Raw genomic sequence first — 22,201 nt, forward strand, 5'->3', positions numbered from 1 at the left:
AAAAATATCGTAACGATAATGATTTTATGAAAAAAAAAAAAAACAGTACAGTGTGTGTTTAGAATCCGAGAGACCAGAATAAACATGAAAAGTGTGAAGCTGACCATCGAGCAAAAAAAACAGCTATACAAACAGAAATTTCAAAAATGGATGCAACCGAATTACCGATTTTAAAAAGAGACTATAAAACTATCTACATACCTATAATGTTTGGTGAATCCACAAATTGAATTTGACAACAAAACTGAATTAAATAAATAAAAATATAAAACCCTGTAAAATTGATGTCTAATTGAAAAAATGATAAACACTTACCTATACTAAGAATAATGGATCAGCTCGTTTCTACAAAACTCAAGGATATATGTACTTACAAAACCCACAAAATGTACATCATGTGAGTTCGAATGAACTGTAAAACGTTCGTATAGAGAAGATATTGTAACCAAATACATACTCATTGTTGTATAACTTATTCGAAAACAATTATTGTTTTCGAATAAGTTATAGAATCCAATTATTGGATTCTATTCAGCATCCAACGTTTTTCTCTCATTTCTCCAGCTCTCCTACTAAATTGAACAAACTAATTCAAAAATAAAAACTTTATAGGTAATAAAAAGCAACCACCTTGATCACAATATGATCAGAGAAAAACACATTAATTTACATAAAACGATTTTGGTTTCAGTGATATATTGTCATTGTGATTTTTATAGATTTAAAACTGACTCTTTAAAAAGTTTCAGCGTCTTATTGTTGGACGTGGACAGACATATATTGCAGCAAATAAGGTGATAGCTCAGTCTCGAGGAAGACATTGGGAGGTAAACCACTCAGCTTGACTGAAGATTATACATCGGAAACAAAAAAACTCTATGAAATAAAATAATGACACTGAAGCGCGTATTTTCAAAATGTCTTAATATGAAATGAACATGGATATAACCGAACATTTTCATCGTGATAAAACAATCCAAAAGAGGTTTAATTATTTTAATAATATACAGTTAACATTATTTGGTAGGTACTCAATCGTGAAATCTGTACCCGATGTCGTATCTCACATCTAACGAATCAGAAATTCGAATAAACAGAGGACTCGATATTTTTAAATTACAAATTCATTTTGACAGGCATTTTTTTTCATAAGCATCTCGAGTAACAGAAGGAAAATAACATAAATGATTATCCTCAGAATAACTGTATAAACAATTAGTTTTATTACTATCATGTCTTCCGTTCTATTAAATTCAAAAAATAACAAATTTTTCTGAAGCTTACGTAATTAATTTATGCATAATATATTTTCTCCAAGCATACAACAACATAATAAAAATAAATAAATAATCAGTTGGTCAATATTTATATTTATTAAAAAAATGTTAAGAACATTATTAGTTGTGTGTGCTCTTAAAAAAAACATGTATTATAATCTTACAAAAACAAACAATTTTAATAAAACCATGGTATACAAGATATTAAGCGTCATTCATATAAAACAACATTATCATCTATAGTATAGTAAACTTACTAATATGATAAACATTTTCCTTAAATTTGCTTTTTTTTTACATTACCTTCAGTAGGTATTAACAAAGCAATTCAACGTCAATTAGACATGAAATGTGATATATTTACATCTAATTACGCTTCGTTATTATCAACCATTTTACTTTTATAAGATAAATAATACGTATAATGTTGTTTCAATGAGGGCAAATTCAATTTTACTTTGAGAAAACCATAACCTACTTTCCACGATTTGTATGGAACAGTAAGGTTATAAAAAGCATGAAACTATGAATTATGATATACTTTTTGGATTAGTTAATTATCCAAAAGCTCAATGAATTGAATGTTTAAAAAATAGTTATTAGTATTAAATATGGCTTTATAATCATTTGCATTGCAAATTAAAATCCCATTAGTAAAACTTACCAAACGTTGTTATACTTTGATATAATATGCATAATTAGAAGTTATAATAAATTTATCTGTGCTATTTGTATATCTATGGTCATGTTTGTATACTCGATTAATAACAGTCTGGACTTTTTTTTTTATGTGCCTATTAAATACAAAAAATATACTCAGAAATTGAACATTAAACTTGAATTCGGGTTTTAAGCTGATAATATTTTTAAATTAGCGATAGTTACATTATTTACTACGGAATAAAATGGTAATTAGTTTATTATGTCTGAATTAAATATTTATTGTTTTTGTTTTTATTGTTAGTAAATATATAAGAACTACACAATTGTTACTTATATAAAATTACTTCAATAGATAATCTATTAAATAATGAATATTAGTAAACGTATACCACTGTATAACGTAGGTACCTATAGATAACTAATAAAATTTTGTTTTTTTATATAACCATTAATCTGATAAAAATTAATTTTTTTTCTGGTAAGTGATAGTAAAAATCAGTGACTAAGATTTTTAAATTATGTTTTTAATAATTAAAGTACATGTTAAAAAAATATTTTCACCCCACCCCCACCAATAAAAAAAATGATTTGACCACCGCTGGTGGGTATAAGTGTTTAAATACCTATGAAAAGTAATGTGTAACTTGTAAGTACATTTTCTTATATAGGTTATACTAATTTCTGAAAATTTCTGAGAGTAGAGAATAATAACAACAATTTAATGTCTGTACTTACTCCCAAAAGTTGCGTCTATAATATTTTTTTGGTTTTTAATCGACTAAAGCCCATATGTATATATATTATTCTCACATATTTACATTATTTAAGTACATTTTCCATTGAGTTATTATCGTGTTACATGATACGCAATGGTTCTTATTACTTCTTTCGGCCATTTGTCCATTAACACCGGCCCTTGACTGCGTTTACAATAAGTTTTCACCGTTTATTTTTAAACTAATGGGTCTGACGATCGATTTCATTGGACCTCTTTACCTCGATTCGACAATAATGGAACTGCCAACACAGATCCTCGCAAAAAGCAATTTACCAGACAATGAACGATCGCAGTCGATAATGTCGAACAGCAAAAATGATAGTTGCACAGCTGAGACACAAATTAAAATATTAGATTTACATAAATTTGTTTTAAGGGTTCGCAGTAGAAACTTAATATAATGTCCAATCTTCTAAAATAGTAAGCACGTTGTGTTTTAATAAATTTTATATCAAACAATGTATTATAAATAAAATGGAATATTCTATATAAATTAAAAATGTAAGCACCAATACTGTCTATTTATTTATCCGATACCAAAAGGGCAGACAAATAATCATCTTTTTGCTTTAAATTGATTATAATGCATTGAATTTGGAATAAAATGGTTTAATAAATGAAATGCAATTTTTCGAAAACATCAAAGCGAAATTTTAAAAATGAATGTCCTCTAAAACTTTATTTATGGATTCGTGGATTTACCGTAGTATCGTATTTAATGTTTAAATGGGAAAATTTAATTTTAGTACTCACAAATTATATTTGTGTGAAGTACGAGTTTATCGCACATTCATGAAAATAAGAACCTAACATGATTAAATACGTTTAACATCAACGACCCCAATTTAAAATAATCTTTAAAAAAAAGTATTCTTGTAATATTAGTAAAAAGTAATAACTAATACATTTTAATAAGCTCATCGAAATATTTATAGCAACTTCAAAGTCTTCGTCATAAAAATAATATCAATAATCATGTCGGGATTACTATTTTCGATGATGTGCACATTTAAATTATTAACTGATAATATGCGTAAAATTAAATTTAAATTAGATTCTATAGCACTTATACGAACATATTTTATTCTATAAGACTCTACAAATATTTAGTACTCATATTATAATCAAGTTATTTCACCAATGGTTGTTGATACCTATTATTATTTAAACCATTGAAATATTGAATATTGACTATAGTTAAATATGTATGTGTTATTTGCTTTTAATTTAAATATCTCACAGACCATTTAAACATTTTGAGAATTTTGACTCGGAATTAATAGTTTTGGTAGAATAATGCATAATATGAATAATAAGTTGCATGAATGTGTCATGACTCATGCCAATAAACACAGTTTAATAATTATTATTAGAAGAAGAATAAATCAATTTAAATAGTAAATTGAACCAATTAAAAATAGTTTTTAATGAAATTATGTCCTTAATAACTGTCTAATGTTTCATCTACCTAACATCTTTCGTGTTTATTGTTCAATAGGAAAATTGATAATAAAATATTTTAATTAACATTTTTTTTTTTTTTTTTGTAACAACATTAAACGAGATTTACTTATATTATTAAATATAACAATGTTTGATATTTAAATTTATCTGTTAGAACTATGGATTGTTCAAATGAGAATATTATGAGGAGGGTATTAACTAAACAATAATTTTTCAATCAAAGCTAAAATAAAATTAGGTCACTGATGTAATACCGCAGAGTAATATTTTTATCGTCTTTCCTTCAGCATAATTAAATGACTATGGAGGATTTGCGTTTTATCTCTGCTTTACATTACATAAAGAAATTATCATACTTAATCACATAATATATACGGGAATGCCATAAATATAGCACGAAATGCAACTATAGAAATGAGAAAGAAAATGTTTTAAAATATTTTTCATTAACAGAAAAATAAAAACAACATTTAAAGTTGAAATAATATAAAAACTTTAAATAATGCGGAACACTTAAAGTCTAAAACTGTTATTATTTTCTTAAACAGAATGGTTTTTTTTTTTTATGAATTCCGCTTGCGGTAGGTATACGCATTACATTGAACAATAAATATACTATATTAGTTTATAAAAATGAAAAATTAACCATTTTAGTATAAGTTCTATCTCCGTTTTAAACTGCAATAAAATGTTACAAGAAAAAAATCTTTATACTTTGTCCGTATTTTTAACTTATAATCAATACGTTTATACTGCAATAAAATATAATAATTTCACTAATAAGACTAAAAATATTTATTTATTTTTATTATAACGTGTACTCGAGAATATGCGTACTGAGTTTTATGCGCATTTAAATACTTTACAGAATACAAGCTTTTTTTTATAGTTTTAAAAAAACTAATCAAATAGTACACTCCTAAATTTGTTGTAAAAATATTCATACTAAACTTCGGTCGTTTTATGTAAATACTCATCCTACAAAATACAATTAAAACTTCTAACTTTGTATAGCCTATATCGCATTTAGGAAACCCTACCGAGAATAAAACGTTTAAGACCTTACCAAGTGAATTTCCCTGGAATACTGATTCAGTTAGAAACTCGTCAACTTTGTTCTTTATTGGACAAAAAAGATATTATATAATTATATTGCTATTATTAATTTATTTTTCTAATAGTAGTAAGGTAGATTGAACTCATTTGTTGCAAAAACAAATCATATCTACATATTGTAATATAGTATATTTTATTATAATATTACTATCCGTTATTAACTTATAATTTATAAGTCAATACTTATAGTATGTTCCTTATAGATACAGTGATATAAATAGCTTACAATTTTAATATTTTCAATATGTTTAAAATTTCCTTGTGTACACTTTACATTGTAAACTTAAATAATAGTACCTATATGTCCTATATATAGTGGAAAAAAAAATTATAGTACGAATAATATATTTGAATTACAACAAAATAGCATTTAATTGATATTTTATCACAATGTGGACATGAAACGCATAATTTAATTTACATAGTTCACCATATTAACTTATATAATTTAATTTAGGAAACACAGCTATAGTATCGTATAAAATATTATTGTATGTATATATTTAATTAAAATTATTATGGCTTTATGATTATTATATTATTACGATTGTTAACTTTATATACTTACAGCCAACTTGTACGTTACGTACTATGATTTAAAATCAAAAACTAATAATTTTATTGTTGCTGATGTTTTTAATTCAATAGTAACAAAAAATGTACTACATTATTGTTAAGAAACGAATAACAATAGAGTTTTGAAATTTGCATTTTATAGCAATTTAATATTCATATAGAATTTACTAGACATCATATAATTTTCAAAATAGTTTACTTTATGACTAATAATAATATTATAAAAAAGTAGGTAACAGTAGGTGTCTAGCGGACTTCGTCATTGTAATAATAATTCATATTAGTTTTATTTAAGTTACATTCATAGTCAAGAAAAGTCAAGAATTTTAAATATTTATAAATAGCACCAAAAAAGTAAACTATTTTGAAAATTATATGATGTCTAGTAAATTCTATATGAATATTAAATTGCTATAAAATGCAAATTTCAAAACTCTATTGTTATTCGTTTCTTAACAATAATGTAGTACATTTTTTGTTACTATTGAATTAAAAACATCAGCAACAATAAAATTATTAGTTTTTGATTTTAAATCATAGTACGTAACGTACAAGTTGGCTGTAAGTATATAAAGTTAACAATCGTAATAATATAATAATCATAAAGCCATAATAATTTTAATTAAATATATACATACAATAATATTTTATACGATAGTATAGCTGTGTTTCCTAAATTAAATTATATATGTTAATATGGTGAACTATGTAAATTAAATAAACTATTTTAATACATTTTTTAATAACTTATTTATGTGGAAACACTTATAAAATGAACTACAGTCGTATTAGTTAAAAAAAAAAAAAAATTGTAGTTCTTAAATATTTATAAGTTAGTGTACATATAATTACATTTTTGTAGTGATCAGCGCAAATGTTAACAATTTTTGGTGCTACATGCTCCACCCAGATTTTTATAAAATAAATTGGATCATTTATTACGTCAGTGGAAGAGAGGTGGTAAATAGTTGACTGGGCTGACAACGGTTGCGTCGACCAGTTTTCCGCAATCTCAACACCGCTGCAGGTATTTAGGTAGGTACTTACGCGCGGGACGTCACGCCGAACAAGACGAAGCGTACAAATCGTGCAATTCCCAGCAGTGTTCTCTTCTTGTCGAAACCCCACTGACTGTGTCACCTGTGAGCAAAAGGAGACGGTTGAGTGAAAGCACGGGAACGTGACAAATGACGAATGACGATAGCTGAACGACAGAATGATACGTCAAACGCCGAATGGAGCTGACAAACATAAAACGAGCGCTACTCGTAAAACAAACGTTTTTACTCGTATACTGTGCAGATGGAATAATATTATGTTATCTCACTTCAGAAAATATGCACAGTTTACAAACGACACATGAAAACAACAATCGAAATACGTATACGCTACTATAATATTGATACAGACTTAAACTGACGCTTCGAACAAAAAACTCAAAATGTATTATATTAAGGTACGAAAATATCATATAATCCCGGCAGACCTGTTAAAAATCTGTTCGATAGTTAATGGCATCGACTTTGGTGAGTATAATATTCTATTTTTCTAAAAGGTCACAAATCAGTTTATTTTTGCCCAGTACAAAATTCCAAAACGTTTGGTCTCAACAGAACCTTTTTACAGCTATGTTCAGTAAGTATTATTATTATTATATTAAGTATATGGTCCTTATGGTCGCTTTTATTATTTACTTTCTTAAATGTATTTAAAACTGTTACATAAATACTATCTTATATCGGTGTACCGATTGAATTCCTATGCAAATATAATAGTTTAATTCATAATTAATACACTATTTACACACACCTAATATACTAGCAAAAAAATAACCATGGATGAATATTTTAATCAGCAATAATTGATAAATTATGCTAAATGAAGTATTATAATGTTTACGATAAGTTGTAAATTCAATGAAAATATAAAACAATTTAATATTTTTTTTAGACTTTTAAATTTTACAATATTATTATATTAGATAATACACCAAATTCATCTTATATAATGAAATGCAACAATAAATCAATCAAAATAAGAGATAATTATTGGAGATTAACCTAATTTTATTCATCTAGATTGGTATGTATAATTTATGTTAGGTAACAATAAATTAAACACCCGTTTATTTTCATCTAGATAAATAGTTGTTTTATCTGGTTATTGCTGAACACAGGATACCTGCATCTACGCCATAGTAATCAAAACAAATTTAAATGGTTAAAAGCCAATACAATTGAGTCAAGAGATTGGACATCGAAACACGAAACAATTTATTTAGTATACACTTGTAAATTAACAACATATAGTACTAGAAGATTTTTATTTTAAATCCTTGCGTCGTTTTTAAATTAAATATTTTCTACGTATTATATTATACCTTATATCGCGTCAATCAAACAAAACAAAGTTTTTTTCATCAACGGGTAAATGTTTGTAATACTATAATATTCTATATTCACATGTAACGTCAACAAACACACATTGCTCTATCCAGTACGTATATTCTTCACAAATATTTAAATATTCAAATATCGCATCCGTGCTTTGTATACCTCTGTAGTTGTAATACTGTGTTAGTTGATCCATTTAATAAATATTTGAGCTACGAAAAATAGAGTTGTACATTTTTAAATACCACTTGTCCGTTTCTTTCATGCGGGATATTATATGTAACTTTATATACTTTCAGCCACCCATACAATTTGATACATGGATTAAATGGTTCGTGGTCCTGAAACAAGATAGAGTGGTAATATCCAGCTACTTATTTAGGTGTATACAGCCGCATTATAATATTACGACGTGGACAGATATATTATATTTTGTTCACTGAGTACATCGTTTCGAGACTGTTTAAACATTCAATTCGTCGAAAAGTCTAATAGGAAAAGAAGAGTTCACCTAACGTATCAAAACGTTTTTACGTGTGTAACGGTGGATCAAGTTTCTTTTTTCAAATACAATCCAACCATGTATCTGCGGAGAGTAGGCCGTAAAGTGGTTATTTACGCTTCAATTTTTGTTTTTTTGCTGTTGTGGTGGACGGTGGTTGTTACACTTTTCGAAAGAGGTCTGGGGATGAATATTTATTATGAATTTCGGGAACACTGGGTGTTGATATCCGTTCGGTTTTTTCCCCACGTCCACACTATTACGCCCTACCAAAGTATATATTACTATACTACTACCATATCATACCGTAATACTTACCACTACCTACCACCACCACCACCACCACCGCCAACACGCTCTGTTGTCGTGTACCCTTTAAATCGCTCCGGTGGTCGTTGACCAGGTCACCGCCCTCTCCTCCCCTCCCCCTACGTAATCGAAACCATAAAATGCACGTTGGCAAATACACACGACGCGCAAAACGGTCCTAGAAATTAGCCGTAAACGACCGACCGACCGGCAGGCGTTGACACGGCGCTCCAAATAGGCAATTTCGGTACAGCCGTGCGCCGCGGGTTTGCAGCCGTGCCGCAGGTATATGCTCCTCGGCAGGATCCGGTGCAGCCGCTGCGGCGGCAGTTTGAACACCGCAATAATAATAATAATAATGTTATATGTTTAATATGAAAATGTACGGGCATTGTGTGTGTGAATTTTAATTGATATCGTTCGAAACGTGCGTTTGCGCTGGCGCGCCAGATGTCGACGTACCTATACAGCTATAATATATTATGATATAGACGGTCGAAAAGCGTATGCAGCAGCTATGACGTTGGAATAGAAAAAAAAATTTAACACCACCCTTCCGACCGAACATTTATCAAAATCAAATGGCCGTATGTCGTAAAAACGATCGAATTAATAACATTATAATATACGCGTTTTCACCCTTAGCCACGGCAATATTATTTCATATTAAACCAGAACGTATTGACGGTTGGTGCTTGTAAAGTACACATCATTCTAAATTTATATGGAAATTGCAACACTATAGTATTATATTAATATATTTTACTGACTTATACAGAAATTATATCTACTGTATTTATGTTCTTATTTCAATAATTTTATTCTTTTTTATGGAAATGATATATTACCTACTGGATAATATGTTATATAAATATTTTTATTTCAGTTAAATTTGCATTTTTAGTTCTTTTACAAAAATTAAATTTCAAATTTGCATTTAATTAATTATTAACAGAATGTATTTCTAATAAAAATGATTACGCTATACAATAAATTAACTACCAATATTTATGTACATGTAAACACTAAACATACAAACGACTCAACATAAATATTATATTGTTAAATTGTTAAAGATGATGATGGGGATTTAGGTTTCTTGGCAAATATTATGACTGCAAATAACAAAGTTAAGTGATTACTTAATATAACAACTGCAACACAGAGATTCAATTGTTTTAACTCAGCAAACGAAACGAGATGGATTATTGAATGAACACCACAAAAAGATTTTAATAAATTCATGAACTTATCCTGAACATAGGTTTTTTGTTGTTCATACGTGAATATCTCAGTTTATACCGTCGGGGTTTCTGTTATAAATTTATAATACATTTATGGATATATAAATACTTTATTATAATACTAATGGATATATCATAAACTTGGTCTGTAACAAAGATAAAATAATACTATTACTGGTTCAGTTAACAAATATAATATAATCAGCTGATTTGATATTTAATAATTTAATATACATTGTAGATATTAAGCAGTAACTAAAATCCGCTGTTATATATTCAAAATTAATTAGATAAGAACACTTATAGATATTGTTTTATTATAACCTATGATACATTACAATTTGCATATTATACACATATTATTCTAAAAAACAATTATAGACTTGTATTCCCATATTAAGAATAATTAAGATTTTTAATTACATTTCAATGTTAGATGTGCTAGATATTAAACACAACAGATAATGTATAATTAATAAACGATGTAATAAATTGGCATTATAATTTGCTCAACTAAATCCACATAAATTATTTTAAATAAGTGTAAATTGTGTAAAATATAATAACGCACGTGTGATTAAATTTTTAAATATTGCTTGCTATAGTCTATAATATGTTCAATTATATGTATTTAGTATTATTCTAAGAAAACGATTTCTTAACTTTTTGATTTAAGAAAGAAAAGTTTTCTAAAAAAAAACTATTAGGTAACTTATAGACAGTGACGTTTTTTGTATAATGAAATAGATTAATAAAATGGTATGTATAATATTATTAATTATGCAAATAGAATGAAAATGAACTTACTGATTTTGTTTCAAAAAAACCATTTTACTAACGCTTTTGTGGTTATTTTATATCAAACAAACAATATATAAAGTTTTTTTGTATTTTTAATTAGTGTTTTAAACCAAAGTGATAATTGTGATTTATTATTATATTGTGTCAGTCAAATAAAAAAAAAACAATTTTTGCATATTATTATACATTTTTATGATTATTAAAAATTCAATTTATCATTATTCTGGTTCGTAGTGGATATATTATATCAATAAAAAAAGAATGTAATAATAGATCTAAAAACAAATGTTATTGTACTCGTCGATATATTTCATTTAATTTAAATTAAACATTGACATGATAATGATAAATATGTCTGTATAAAAGTTTAGGCTAAAATATTTTTTGCTACAATTTTTATCATATTAATATCGGTAAAACTCAAATATTTACAAAAATTGAAATCCAACTGCCGGTTAAATTTTTTTGCATTTTAGGCCAATACACCATGGTTAGAGGCAGCTAGCTAATTTTTAGGTACAATACTCGTATATTTTATTAAGACCCAACTTACTCCAGTTAGAACTTTGGAAATAATCTTAAAACGAATAAATTATTATTGTTATTATCATTTGTTATGTTCTCGTAAAACATTGCGCTTTAAAGAATAAGTCTTAAGATTTTATTTTTCACATGTGAAAAAATCGCAACAGAACACAATATTTGTAAAAAATATTGTAAAAACTTTGTTGAAAATCAAATAACTAAAATAACAATGGTAATTTGCAGTACCTACATAAATATTAATTTTGTCATATGGCAATCAATAATCTGGGTTTCCACCAGTTATCGACACAATAATAATATCGCAACAGAACTTATTTTCAATTAAATACATTTCCGACGAAAAAAAAATGTATCAGAACAAAATTAATAATTACAATCGTGTAAGGAAACGGCCAGGGAAAAAAAGTTTCCCAGAAAATATTTTTCTCCAGATATGAAACAATACTCAGAACACAATATTATATTTTCCAACTCTTCCAACCCGTCCGGCCGTTGCAGCATCCTGCAGCGCGCCGACGGCCATTTAATCATAATATATATTTTTTTTTTTTATGTACATAGGTATACCGGTAAGGCTAGGTCGAATGCTGAGCGCGTGCGTTCCTTATTCCGTCCGTTTGGGCGCCGTGGTAATCCTTACTCTGCGGGATAGATTCACCGGTGGCGTGTGTGCACAGAGAAGGGGGTGAACAGACGTCTTAGCCATATAAATATACACTTATACATACTCATTGCGACGTAGGTACACAAACTCTATATATATATATATATATATATATATATATGGATAGAGATAGAGAGGGGGGAGAGAGGGAGAGGGAGAGAGAGAGAGTAAAAGTTGCTGCACTGCTGTAGAGCGGATACGCACTTCCACGTCCGTTCTATCATCTCTCATTACTTCCCCGTTTGCCACGTGCCCGCAAAACGGTCTAAACTTTCCAATTTATCACCGCGTTTTTCTGCGCTGTCGCCCAAAAATATACACACATGCGAATGTATGACATAATGGCCCAGCCGCCGCCTGGAAATTTTTTTCGACGACTTCGAAAAAAAATGCATTTATACGTGTAATAATATTTTTTAACCGTCGATCGAGCTTCTCAGCTGCTTCAGATTCGCACAACATTGGTTGATGAAACGCGAGTGATTTCAACATATTAGCATCTTCTGTTGTGGTCGGTGGTCAATAATTCTTCTATCCAGTGGGATGCAAACTACTCATGGATCCAGTGATTTTTGTGATTTTAGTGGACTGAGTGATGCTATTCATCAAATATTAAATCGAGTGACTACTCATTAAATACAACTATTACAATAGTGATAAATAATTTTACTACGTTAGACTTAGTCATTTAAACAATAATACTAGTATACCTAGTGTAGTGGATACCACGTACATTAACTGAGTTAGGCAATCCTCTGGTTTGTACTAAGTTATTATTGTTGTTTCTAATGTATCGTTGTTAATTCCATGTAGAATATGACTTTGAGAAAAATTAATACTGACACGTTCACTTTCTTCCCACAATAGCACCTCCGCCGAAGATTCACTGAAACCTATGATATATTCTAATATAATTTATAAATAACCCATTTCTGCGTAAAAATTCAAAGGTTTAAAAAGCAATAATGTAAATGGTGTTAGAACCTAAAACACTGCTATAATTATATCGATACGGCTCGTTTGAACGTCTAACCTTAACCGCCATAGTATGTCAAAACGTAATAAATCACATATTTTATAAACTACCTACTATAATATTATAAATATATAGGTATATTAAAATGATACTGTGTATAGGCGTCATAGATACATAGTTTAGTTAGGTTAACAGTTGTGTTAACAAATAATATTATATAATATGCCTAGTGTGTGTTTAAAAAATGTAAAAAACGGATTTCGTTAATGGGATTTAACTCGACTTCGGTAAAGACCCTGCCACGTTATCCAGTGATGTACTGGTGTATAGTGGTGTACCGTGTACTTATAATATATATTATATAAACATTTATATATATATATTGAAGAGCGTAATACTTCATTATCACGATTTACTAAAGTTAAAACTAGTTATTTAGTTGAACGAAAACTAATTTGTTACACTACTTGAACCCGGCGTTTCTACGTTGTACACATTTAATTAATGTGCAGCCGTGTCTCCGACACACAATGCGAAAACATTAGAAATTAACAAACACGAATACGATTCAGAGGACATTTAAATGTTCGTTCTCGTAATATCGTACAATAAAAAGAATGTATACGTTCATTTTTTTTTTTTTTTTTATAAAGTTTCAAAGTGATTGAAATAAAATTATCATTTATTTTTTTAATTAAAATATTATTTTATATCATCATTTATACTAAAATAAATTCTAAAAGATGATGATAGTGGCTGTACACACTTATATTACGCAGTTACGAATTTATAAGGATATATTTTACACAAGGCTTATAACTGCAAAGCTTTTGTTGGAAATTAAAAAAATAGTTTTACGGCTTAGCTCTCAACTGTATTTTACCTAGTTTTAATCCATGATCAGGTTCAACATTATAATAATATACCAGATGTACCTTATATTGAACTTCGAGCACGCGTATGCATAAATATAAATGTAAAGCAAATAAATAATGTTTCACTGCAGGTATCATCAATACTATTTAAGTCCCCTACTTGTCTCAAACTCTTGTGTTTAAAAAAATATTTATTCTTTTACAAAACTACAAAATGCAGATTTTTGTATCGTCTTAAAAAAATATATAATAATATATAACTAACTTTATGCATTAATATTAATTTGCGTAATTTGGGGGATTTCTTCAACTGTTGAAGTCAGTACCGATTAGTTTTTATTTAGCTAAATATTATTGTTTATTAAAACATGTAGTAACCACTAACTATTACTTAAGAAGATTACTAGGACTTCCATCTGGCACAAAGTATATAATATTATAGTAGTCACTCTTGTTTCAATAACTTCAGTTTATTGGTACTATTATTTTTATTATGCATTTAACACAGTAGTTATTTAAATTATAAATCACCACATTAAGTTGACTACTATAAAGTGGCTTGACATAAACGGAGAAGTTGATTTTGTTCAAAATAAAAGTGTACAGTATATTTCGGTAGTTCGGTTTTAATGGTTTTTAAGCAACTGAAAGAAAATACATAACTCCTTTAATCACAATTTATGTTTGACTCCGAATCCACAGTCTTTAGACATAAAAACATCAAATAGAGTAAATTAAAAGTTCCTTAAATCTATATCTTAAAAAAGTAAAAGACAGACATAATAATGTAACATACAATTGTTCAAAACATCATAAACGACATAATTTATACTAGAATTAATTAAATACTTAGGTGCCAGCATAAGCGCAACTAGGGGGGGGCTGGGGGGGGNTATGAAAATACGATTTTCTGAAGAAAGTTTATGCCTTGCTACTTCTGCTGATAGACTAATGCAATTTGATTATGAAGGAAGCTCATTCCTGGTTGAACATTATAAGGTAGGTTACATTTATACAAACCTTTTAGTATTTACTATTTACAATGTAAAACATTTCATAATAAAAAATAAAATGTATTTTCAGGATATATTAAACATTAACGAAAAAAATTTAAAAAGCGAAATGTTGGTGTTCAAAAATATTATTGGTGATAATATAAAGGACTTCAATTTTATAAAAGAAAATTTGAATAAAAAAGTGTTTCCAAATTTATATTTAATGGTACAAGTAGCCATTACTTTGCCGATTTCATCCGCCACATCAGAACGCTCTTTTTCAGCTATGAGGAGGATAAACACATATTTACGGTCCACAATGAACCAAGATCGGTTTAGTAACCTATCAATACTCCATATTGAAAAAGACATTGAGATTCAAATTGAACAAATATTAAAAATATTTATTGATAAAAATAAAAGAAAAATGAAACTTTGAATAAATAAATAGATTTTGTTGTTGTGTACTTGTGTTATTATATTTTTTGGTGAATTTTTAGGGGGTGTGGGGGCATCGCCCCCACGGGTTACTTTTCATATAATGTCAGGTGGGGGCTACAGCCCCCCCCAACATTTTAGCCCTAGTTGCGCCACTGGGTGCCAGTATACACTATTATATATTATAGTGTGGGTATTTTATTAATTTTATTTTTATCTGCGATATGCGACCTTTTGGAGTATTTGGTATTAAAAAATATGAATTAGTAGAGGTTTGTACAAGAAAATCAGTCAACCTAACAATGAACGCGTTACATTTCTCACATTTTTTTTAATGATGTAATATTAATATTATTTTTGTTCTAAAATACTTGAACAGCATTTTTTGATTGTATATATGTTGATTTTTAAACTAAAACTATGCATAATTTTGTATTTTTGGCATTTATATATAAATATTAAATACCTACAATCGTGTTAGGTACCTTGTTTTTTTAGAATATTTGTTCGGTTACTGCTCGTAGACCTGTGATTAATTCCTACGAATTATTCTATAAAATAACAATGGCTGATAAATAATAAATACCAACACCACTGGCCCGGTATCATAAGTCAGCCCGACTTTAACCAATCGGTCCAGGAGGATGTGGTTCGTTGTTGATGTGGTGCGCATATTTTTGTGAGTGTAATACTAAAGAAAATAAATTGTAGTTTGTAAGTAGATAGATCGTTTTTTATTTTAATTATTATTTCCGTGTTTTATCAGAAAGTGCAATTATTCTTAATTTTTATAAGACACTATAAGCACCACATTTACACAACCTTTAAGGTTTTTAAGCAATTTAAGAACTTCCTTTTTTCTGTGAATTGTAAAGTAAATGTGATGAAATTGAAATTCAAACATGTATTTTCTGAATTATTCTACTTAATGTTCTAAGAACAATAGACTACTGAATATTTTAGTATAATTTTATTTAAATTATTTCTGAGCTTAGAATTTGTATGGACTATGCTTTTAACAATAATGGTTGTACATTATATTTTTGTGTATTATAATAAGTGAATAAAGGTTTTTGATAAATGCTTAGGGAAGTAAGTTATGTATATTTGTCTTCAAATTATGTTTTATTTAATGTCCATGACCCTTTTGGTTTCTTCTACACATTTTTTGAATACCACCAAACATCTAATAGTTATTCAAAATATGATCTTTAAGTTACCTACTTAAAAATTCTTAAAATCAGAATTTTAATAAATGTATGATTTAAGTTAACAATAAGTGCTATTTTATGAAGGAAATATTTGTACTAGAAAACCTTGAAAGGTGCGTATGATATAAAATTTATTTTTAGTGTATTATTTGATATTTATTTATATAGTTATTCGGTTTTTTCTTGTATATTCGGATAGGACTTATTGAAGTCATCCTACCGTATGTCATGCGATAAAATTGAACCACGATGAGGTTATATGATTGAATTTCGTTTACATCATTGAACATTCAGTTAGAATTGTTCGAGTATGAGGAGTACTATTATCGACGTAAGACGTGACTAATGTTTGAAAATATTCAATTTCGTATCCCCTAGTAAGAACATTTTTTAAAAATTAAAAAAAATTATTATGAATAAATGTTAAAGTAAATATCATGATAATATTAAAGTTTAAACAATAATTTTCTTATAATATAACACACATTTGGCCAAATTGTATGGATTCTATTAATATCTACTAATATAATATGCTTGATGTAGATTTCAAACGCTACCATAAAAAAGTAGGTACGCCAAACATTTTAAGTATTTATTTTTAGTACAGTCATAAAATTACTATTAATGAGTGTAAAGACACCGTATTTTTTAGATTTTCCCACCTTTTCTATCTATTTACCCAGACTGAATTAATAGAAATATAGAAGTATACTTACTTTTTATTTTGATTAAACTTGGAATTTAATGTTTGATAGAGGTGTTTCTTATATAAAATATATTCAAGTATAGTCGGAAGATCAGTGAAACTGTTAAAGAATCATTATCCAGGGCTCAATATATGAGTTTTCAACATAGACTTGTCTCGTCCCGTCGTTTTTGAATGTTGATGAAGCATTATCGCTTTTGAAATGTCGAGAAATGATATATTTGTAAACAATTCACTTTGTGGTTGGAACGATAAAATCAATTAATTTTTAATCTTTCAATTCGATAACTACTGTTTACGGTATATTATAATATGATTATACACCAGCAGACGTTAGTATAATATTTTATTCTCCCTTTCGCCCATATACACTATACACACATGTGTGTGTGTGTGTGTGTGTGTGTGTGTGTGTGTGTGTGTGTGTGTGTGTGTGTGTGTGATATCATATACATTATCTGAGCGTTATGTACAAATACATTTACATATTAAACTGTATAATAATGAAATGGAAAAGTTTTGGTGGGACGACCCTATTTTGTGTCCACGGAGCGGGTCCGGTTAATCGAACGCCGCTGTTGGCGATCGGCACAAAGTACAATACATCACTCGAATCGGGTCGACCGATTTGCATTTATGCTGCACGCAGATGAATTATTATATAGAATACGGACATTTCCCGAGATTTATGGTTAGACCGTCGAAAAATCGTCGCACAGCCGAACATAATATATTAATATTATCATCGTATCAATACTACAATGCGCCGCCTATCTAGCACAGTAGAACGGCTATTATATTAAAATATTATAAATTATTATGATAACTGCTTCCTACGATGCAAAAATATGTAATGGCAGCGCCGTGCCTGATGCGCGTGTATCGGTGTCGTTCGTTGATGGGTTTTACACCGATGGATTATTATGTGACGCGTAGGTATTAAAAATATTTACAGCACCTAATTGATAACATTTCTGCATGGTATGAGGACAAATAATTAGTATATGTTGAATACGCGGAGCGTGCAGCGTCTGGTGTGTACGATGTGAGTATTTTAATAATTAGCAACCGTCTAATAGTATAAAATACAGGGGGAAACAAACTTGAAAAAACAGTGTTCCTGAGAGAATACTTATACCGGATGATCATAGTACATGCACTGTTATTATTGAACTCTATGAAAAACAACTATCATAAATCATAATCAAATTTATAATATCATATAATATATTAATATCTATAAAATTGTATTCACCCACGACCTTCTGAAGTACTTGATTTGACTAGACAATACACCGTGTTATCTTATTTTTATAATAATTGAAATGCGTAACAATGAAATGTTATAATATTTACAAATTTATAATACTAAGAAGTAAGTGTATTATGCCCCAGATGTTTAATCGAAAAGTATGAGAACGAAATAAATCAATTAAAATTAATAATATTATCATAATGATTAAAGATTGATTGACAGATATCCAGCAAATCTAATAAATAAATAAAATAATAAATAAGTTTTACTCAACGTTTGACGTTTGTAAAAACCTCAAAGAAAAGCAAAAAATCACTGCTCCAACTTGCATCTATTGATTAAATGCACATAATATAATCGGTATAAGTTTGATAAGGCCACAAGAAATGCTAAAATATTATCAAAGAAAAAATAATTTTCTCTATAAAACTATTACACACATAAAACAGTAAGTAAGTTTCTCACCTCGTTTGGGATCTACATTCAATCTCTTTCAACGGTGACGACCAAATAATACAATGGATGAATCAAATATTCCTGTGGGGTGCTTTTGTATTATTTTAATGTCACCTTGTACGCAGTTGAGTGCAATATTATTTCATTCGACCAGAACGTTACACAAAACCCATCGAGATGCAAAATTTTAAATTCGATTAAGCCCTAAAGGTATATAGCTAGGTATGTTTGTATTTTAATTTAAAATCTTTCGATGGCGTGCACATTTCTCGGTACCACGTACCTTGATTACATCGTAAGCTCGGGTTATCGTATATTACGAGTTTCTGTATATATTAAAATCGCTACAATGTAAACATGGCAGCGAAGCGGACAAAAATCGTATTTCTATTGTCTGCGTCGTGAAGGATCAAACATATTGCCGTACGACAACACAACTGCTGGATTTATATATTTCACGTCGTTCTCTATCGAGTCGAGTATATGTGATATGTCGTTTTTTTTTCACATATATAATAAATAATAGCATGGTGTCTATTTTTCGAAAAGGACAGGTAATATCTTTAGAATCAGAGCTGAGTTTAAATATACACATAAACGAAACCATTTAATTTCATAAGACATTCTTTCTTCACTATAACCGTATAAATCGATAAAACAAAACAAACACTGTTTTCTTTTATGACATCGTATGCTGTTCCGACCAATTTCACAATGTAAAATACAATAACATTCATTCTCTTAAACATAGGCGCAAATCCATTAAAATTTCATGGGGGCTAACATTTTTAACATTTTTAACAATGATGTGAGCTTTTTAAGGCTTCAATCCTACACAACTAAAAAACTGTACATTTTTGGGAGGGCTTATGGTATATTTGGTGGCTAAGCCCTCTTATCCCTCCTCCCCGATGGTTTGTATCTACGAGTCTTAAACAATGCCACAAAGATATGTTTAAAAACAAAAAACAACCGGAAACATAATATTAATATAGTGCATATTTTAATCAGCAGCTGATTTCAAAATCATATAATATACTAAATAATATGGTATTGAATATATTAGTATGCATGACTACAAATATTTAAATGCTTACATTTTGGACCGAAACAAAACTCATATAGTCATTTTAGATGTACTGGCCAAATCAGCTCGGACAGTGAGTCCGTGAGCACATATTACATAATCATAATGTTTACTATATAATATATTATTATTATTATCACTACTATTATTGTTACGGTTACGAGCACCCGTTGTGTACACACGTCAAAAGGCGCGCTTATTGTTTCACACAAAAATGTATTATACTATATTATATTGTTGTATGTATGGTCTAAACTACATAAATATTGTTTATATTATTATTATTATTATTATTATTATTATTATTATCATCATGACATTATTATATTATTATGTACTGACGCGTTTGCACTCGACCCGCTGGTCGACACTTCAAAAACACATAGCTCACCGAGCGGCTGGCGAATCGCCGGGCACCTAATCCGTTTACCAGAGTCAACAGCCAGACGTGGTATATTACAATAGAAAATATACTCCAAACATAATTTTGCTTTATCGCGTGGCATATATTACATTACGCGTGAATGCAATAAACATTATATTATTATTATTATTATTATTGTGTATAACGTACAATTTAATATTATATGCATAGTCTGCGATGAGTATAAAATATATACGCTTAGAAAAATAATCACACACCACACACGTTTATAATGTTTGTATACAATATATTTCAACGCATTACAGTGTTACACTAGTACAGCAATTATGGTAATAATATGTCCTAAGTGTGCATGTATTATGATGATTATTATTTAGTATTCTCTATATATTCGTGTATATAATTATTGTTATTTATTACCACGATATCGCTTTTCCGAGACCGTAGATAAATTATTACACTCCATAATATTATACTGATCTATAAAGGACCTAGATATAGTTTTATGAAAAAATTGTACTTACAGTTTTACATAAATAACTTATTTTTAAAATACGTTTACCTACCTTCCTAGTGCATGATATATATATTTGACTATTTGAGTTGTATGGTTAATGCAAATCTGTTAAAATAATATGTATTAAAAAAACGTTAAATACATCAACATTATTTTTCCGAAAATCAACCCGTGTGTAACCAACTAGATCCGAATTATTATTTTTTTTTAATGGCTAAGAAATGTAAACTGTTTCAATAATATCGTTACTATATTTTATAAACACTGCATCGCTGTTTCTCTAGTATTGTTTTACTTTATGGAGTTCCGATAAAATAATATAATAATAGTCGTCTCTGGTGGAAAATATTCATTTTTATCATCAAAATAGATCTTTTGGTTTCTGAACTGAGACTTTCGAAGGATGTTGCAACTCCAGTTCCACCCCTCCACGACCACAGTGAATACATTTTTGTTATTTATGTATGCTTAACGTCAATGAAAATTATTTTATCATTTATATCTGTTCACAAACACTCATTTAAAATAAAACAGATTGAAGATACGTGGTATGAGATTAGTTGTAATAACTAATAATTGTAAGTTAATCTGTAGTTTAATTTTGAAAGCATATAATAATAATACGATATTCGTTAATATTTTACAATACTTATAACAATATTATGTTGAGTAAAACATCGTATGGTAATAATATACTATCTCGACTGTGGCATATTTCTAAAAATGCGATAAGTGTGATCCTAACTCCCCTTCTCATATTTTTGTTATTGGTATATAATATAACCAAAAGGCAAAAATTACTTGCACTACCAAAATGCATAAAATAAATAAATTAATAATATTTATTGGTGGATGGAAATTGGATATAGTATCATGTGTTTGTATAAAGCGCGCCGTACAATATTGTCTCATATACCTAGTTTGGTATTCTTCTCTCTCATTATATTAAGTAAATGAAAAAATAGAT

At 28.6% G+C, this 22,201-nt stretch overlaps 1 protein-coding gene across 1 annotated transcript; it reads left to right on the top strand.

The window, feature by feature from the left end:
* The first annotated feature begins 15,086 nt into the window (after positions 1 to 15,086).
* On the top strand, positions 15,087 to 15,633 carry LOC111043029 (52 kDa repressor of the inhibitor of the protein kinase-like). Its single transcript, XM_022327809.1, has 2 exons — positions 15,087 to 15,183; positions 15,268 to 15,633. The coding sequence occupies exons 1-2, from the start codon at positions 15,136 to 15,138 to the stop codon at positions 15,616 to 15,618; spliced, it is 399 nt and encodes a 132-aa protein (XP_022183501.1). The 5' UTR covers positions 15,087 to 15,135; the 3' UTR covers positions 15,619 to 15,633.
* The last annotated feature ends 6,568 nt before the right edge of the window (positions 15,634 to 22,201 follow it).

This window comes from Myzus persicae, unplaced genomic scaffold (genome assembly GCF_001856785.1).
Source record: "Myzus persicae strain clone G006 unplaced genomic scaffold, MPER_G0061.0, whole genome shotgun sequence".
NCBI lineage: Eukaryota > Metazoa > Arthropoda > Insecta > Hemiptera > Aphididae > Myzus > Myzus persicae.

Coding starts and splice junctions, on each gene's coding strand:
- LOC111043029 (XM_022327809.1), top strand. CDS start 15,136: ATGCAATTTGATTATGAAGGAAGCTCATTCCTGGTTGAACATTATAAG. Junction 15,184..15,267: donor TCCTGGTTGAACATTATAAG/GTAGGTTACATT, acceptor ATGTATTTTCAG/GATATATTAAACATTAACGA.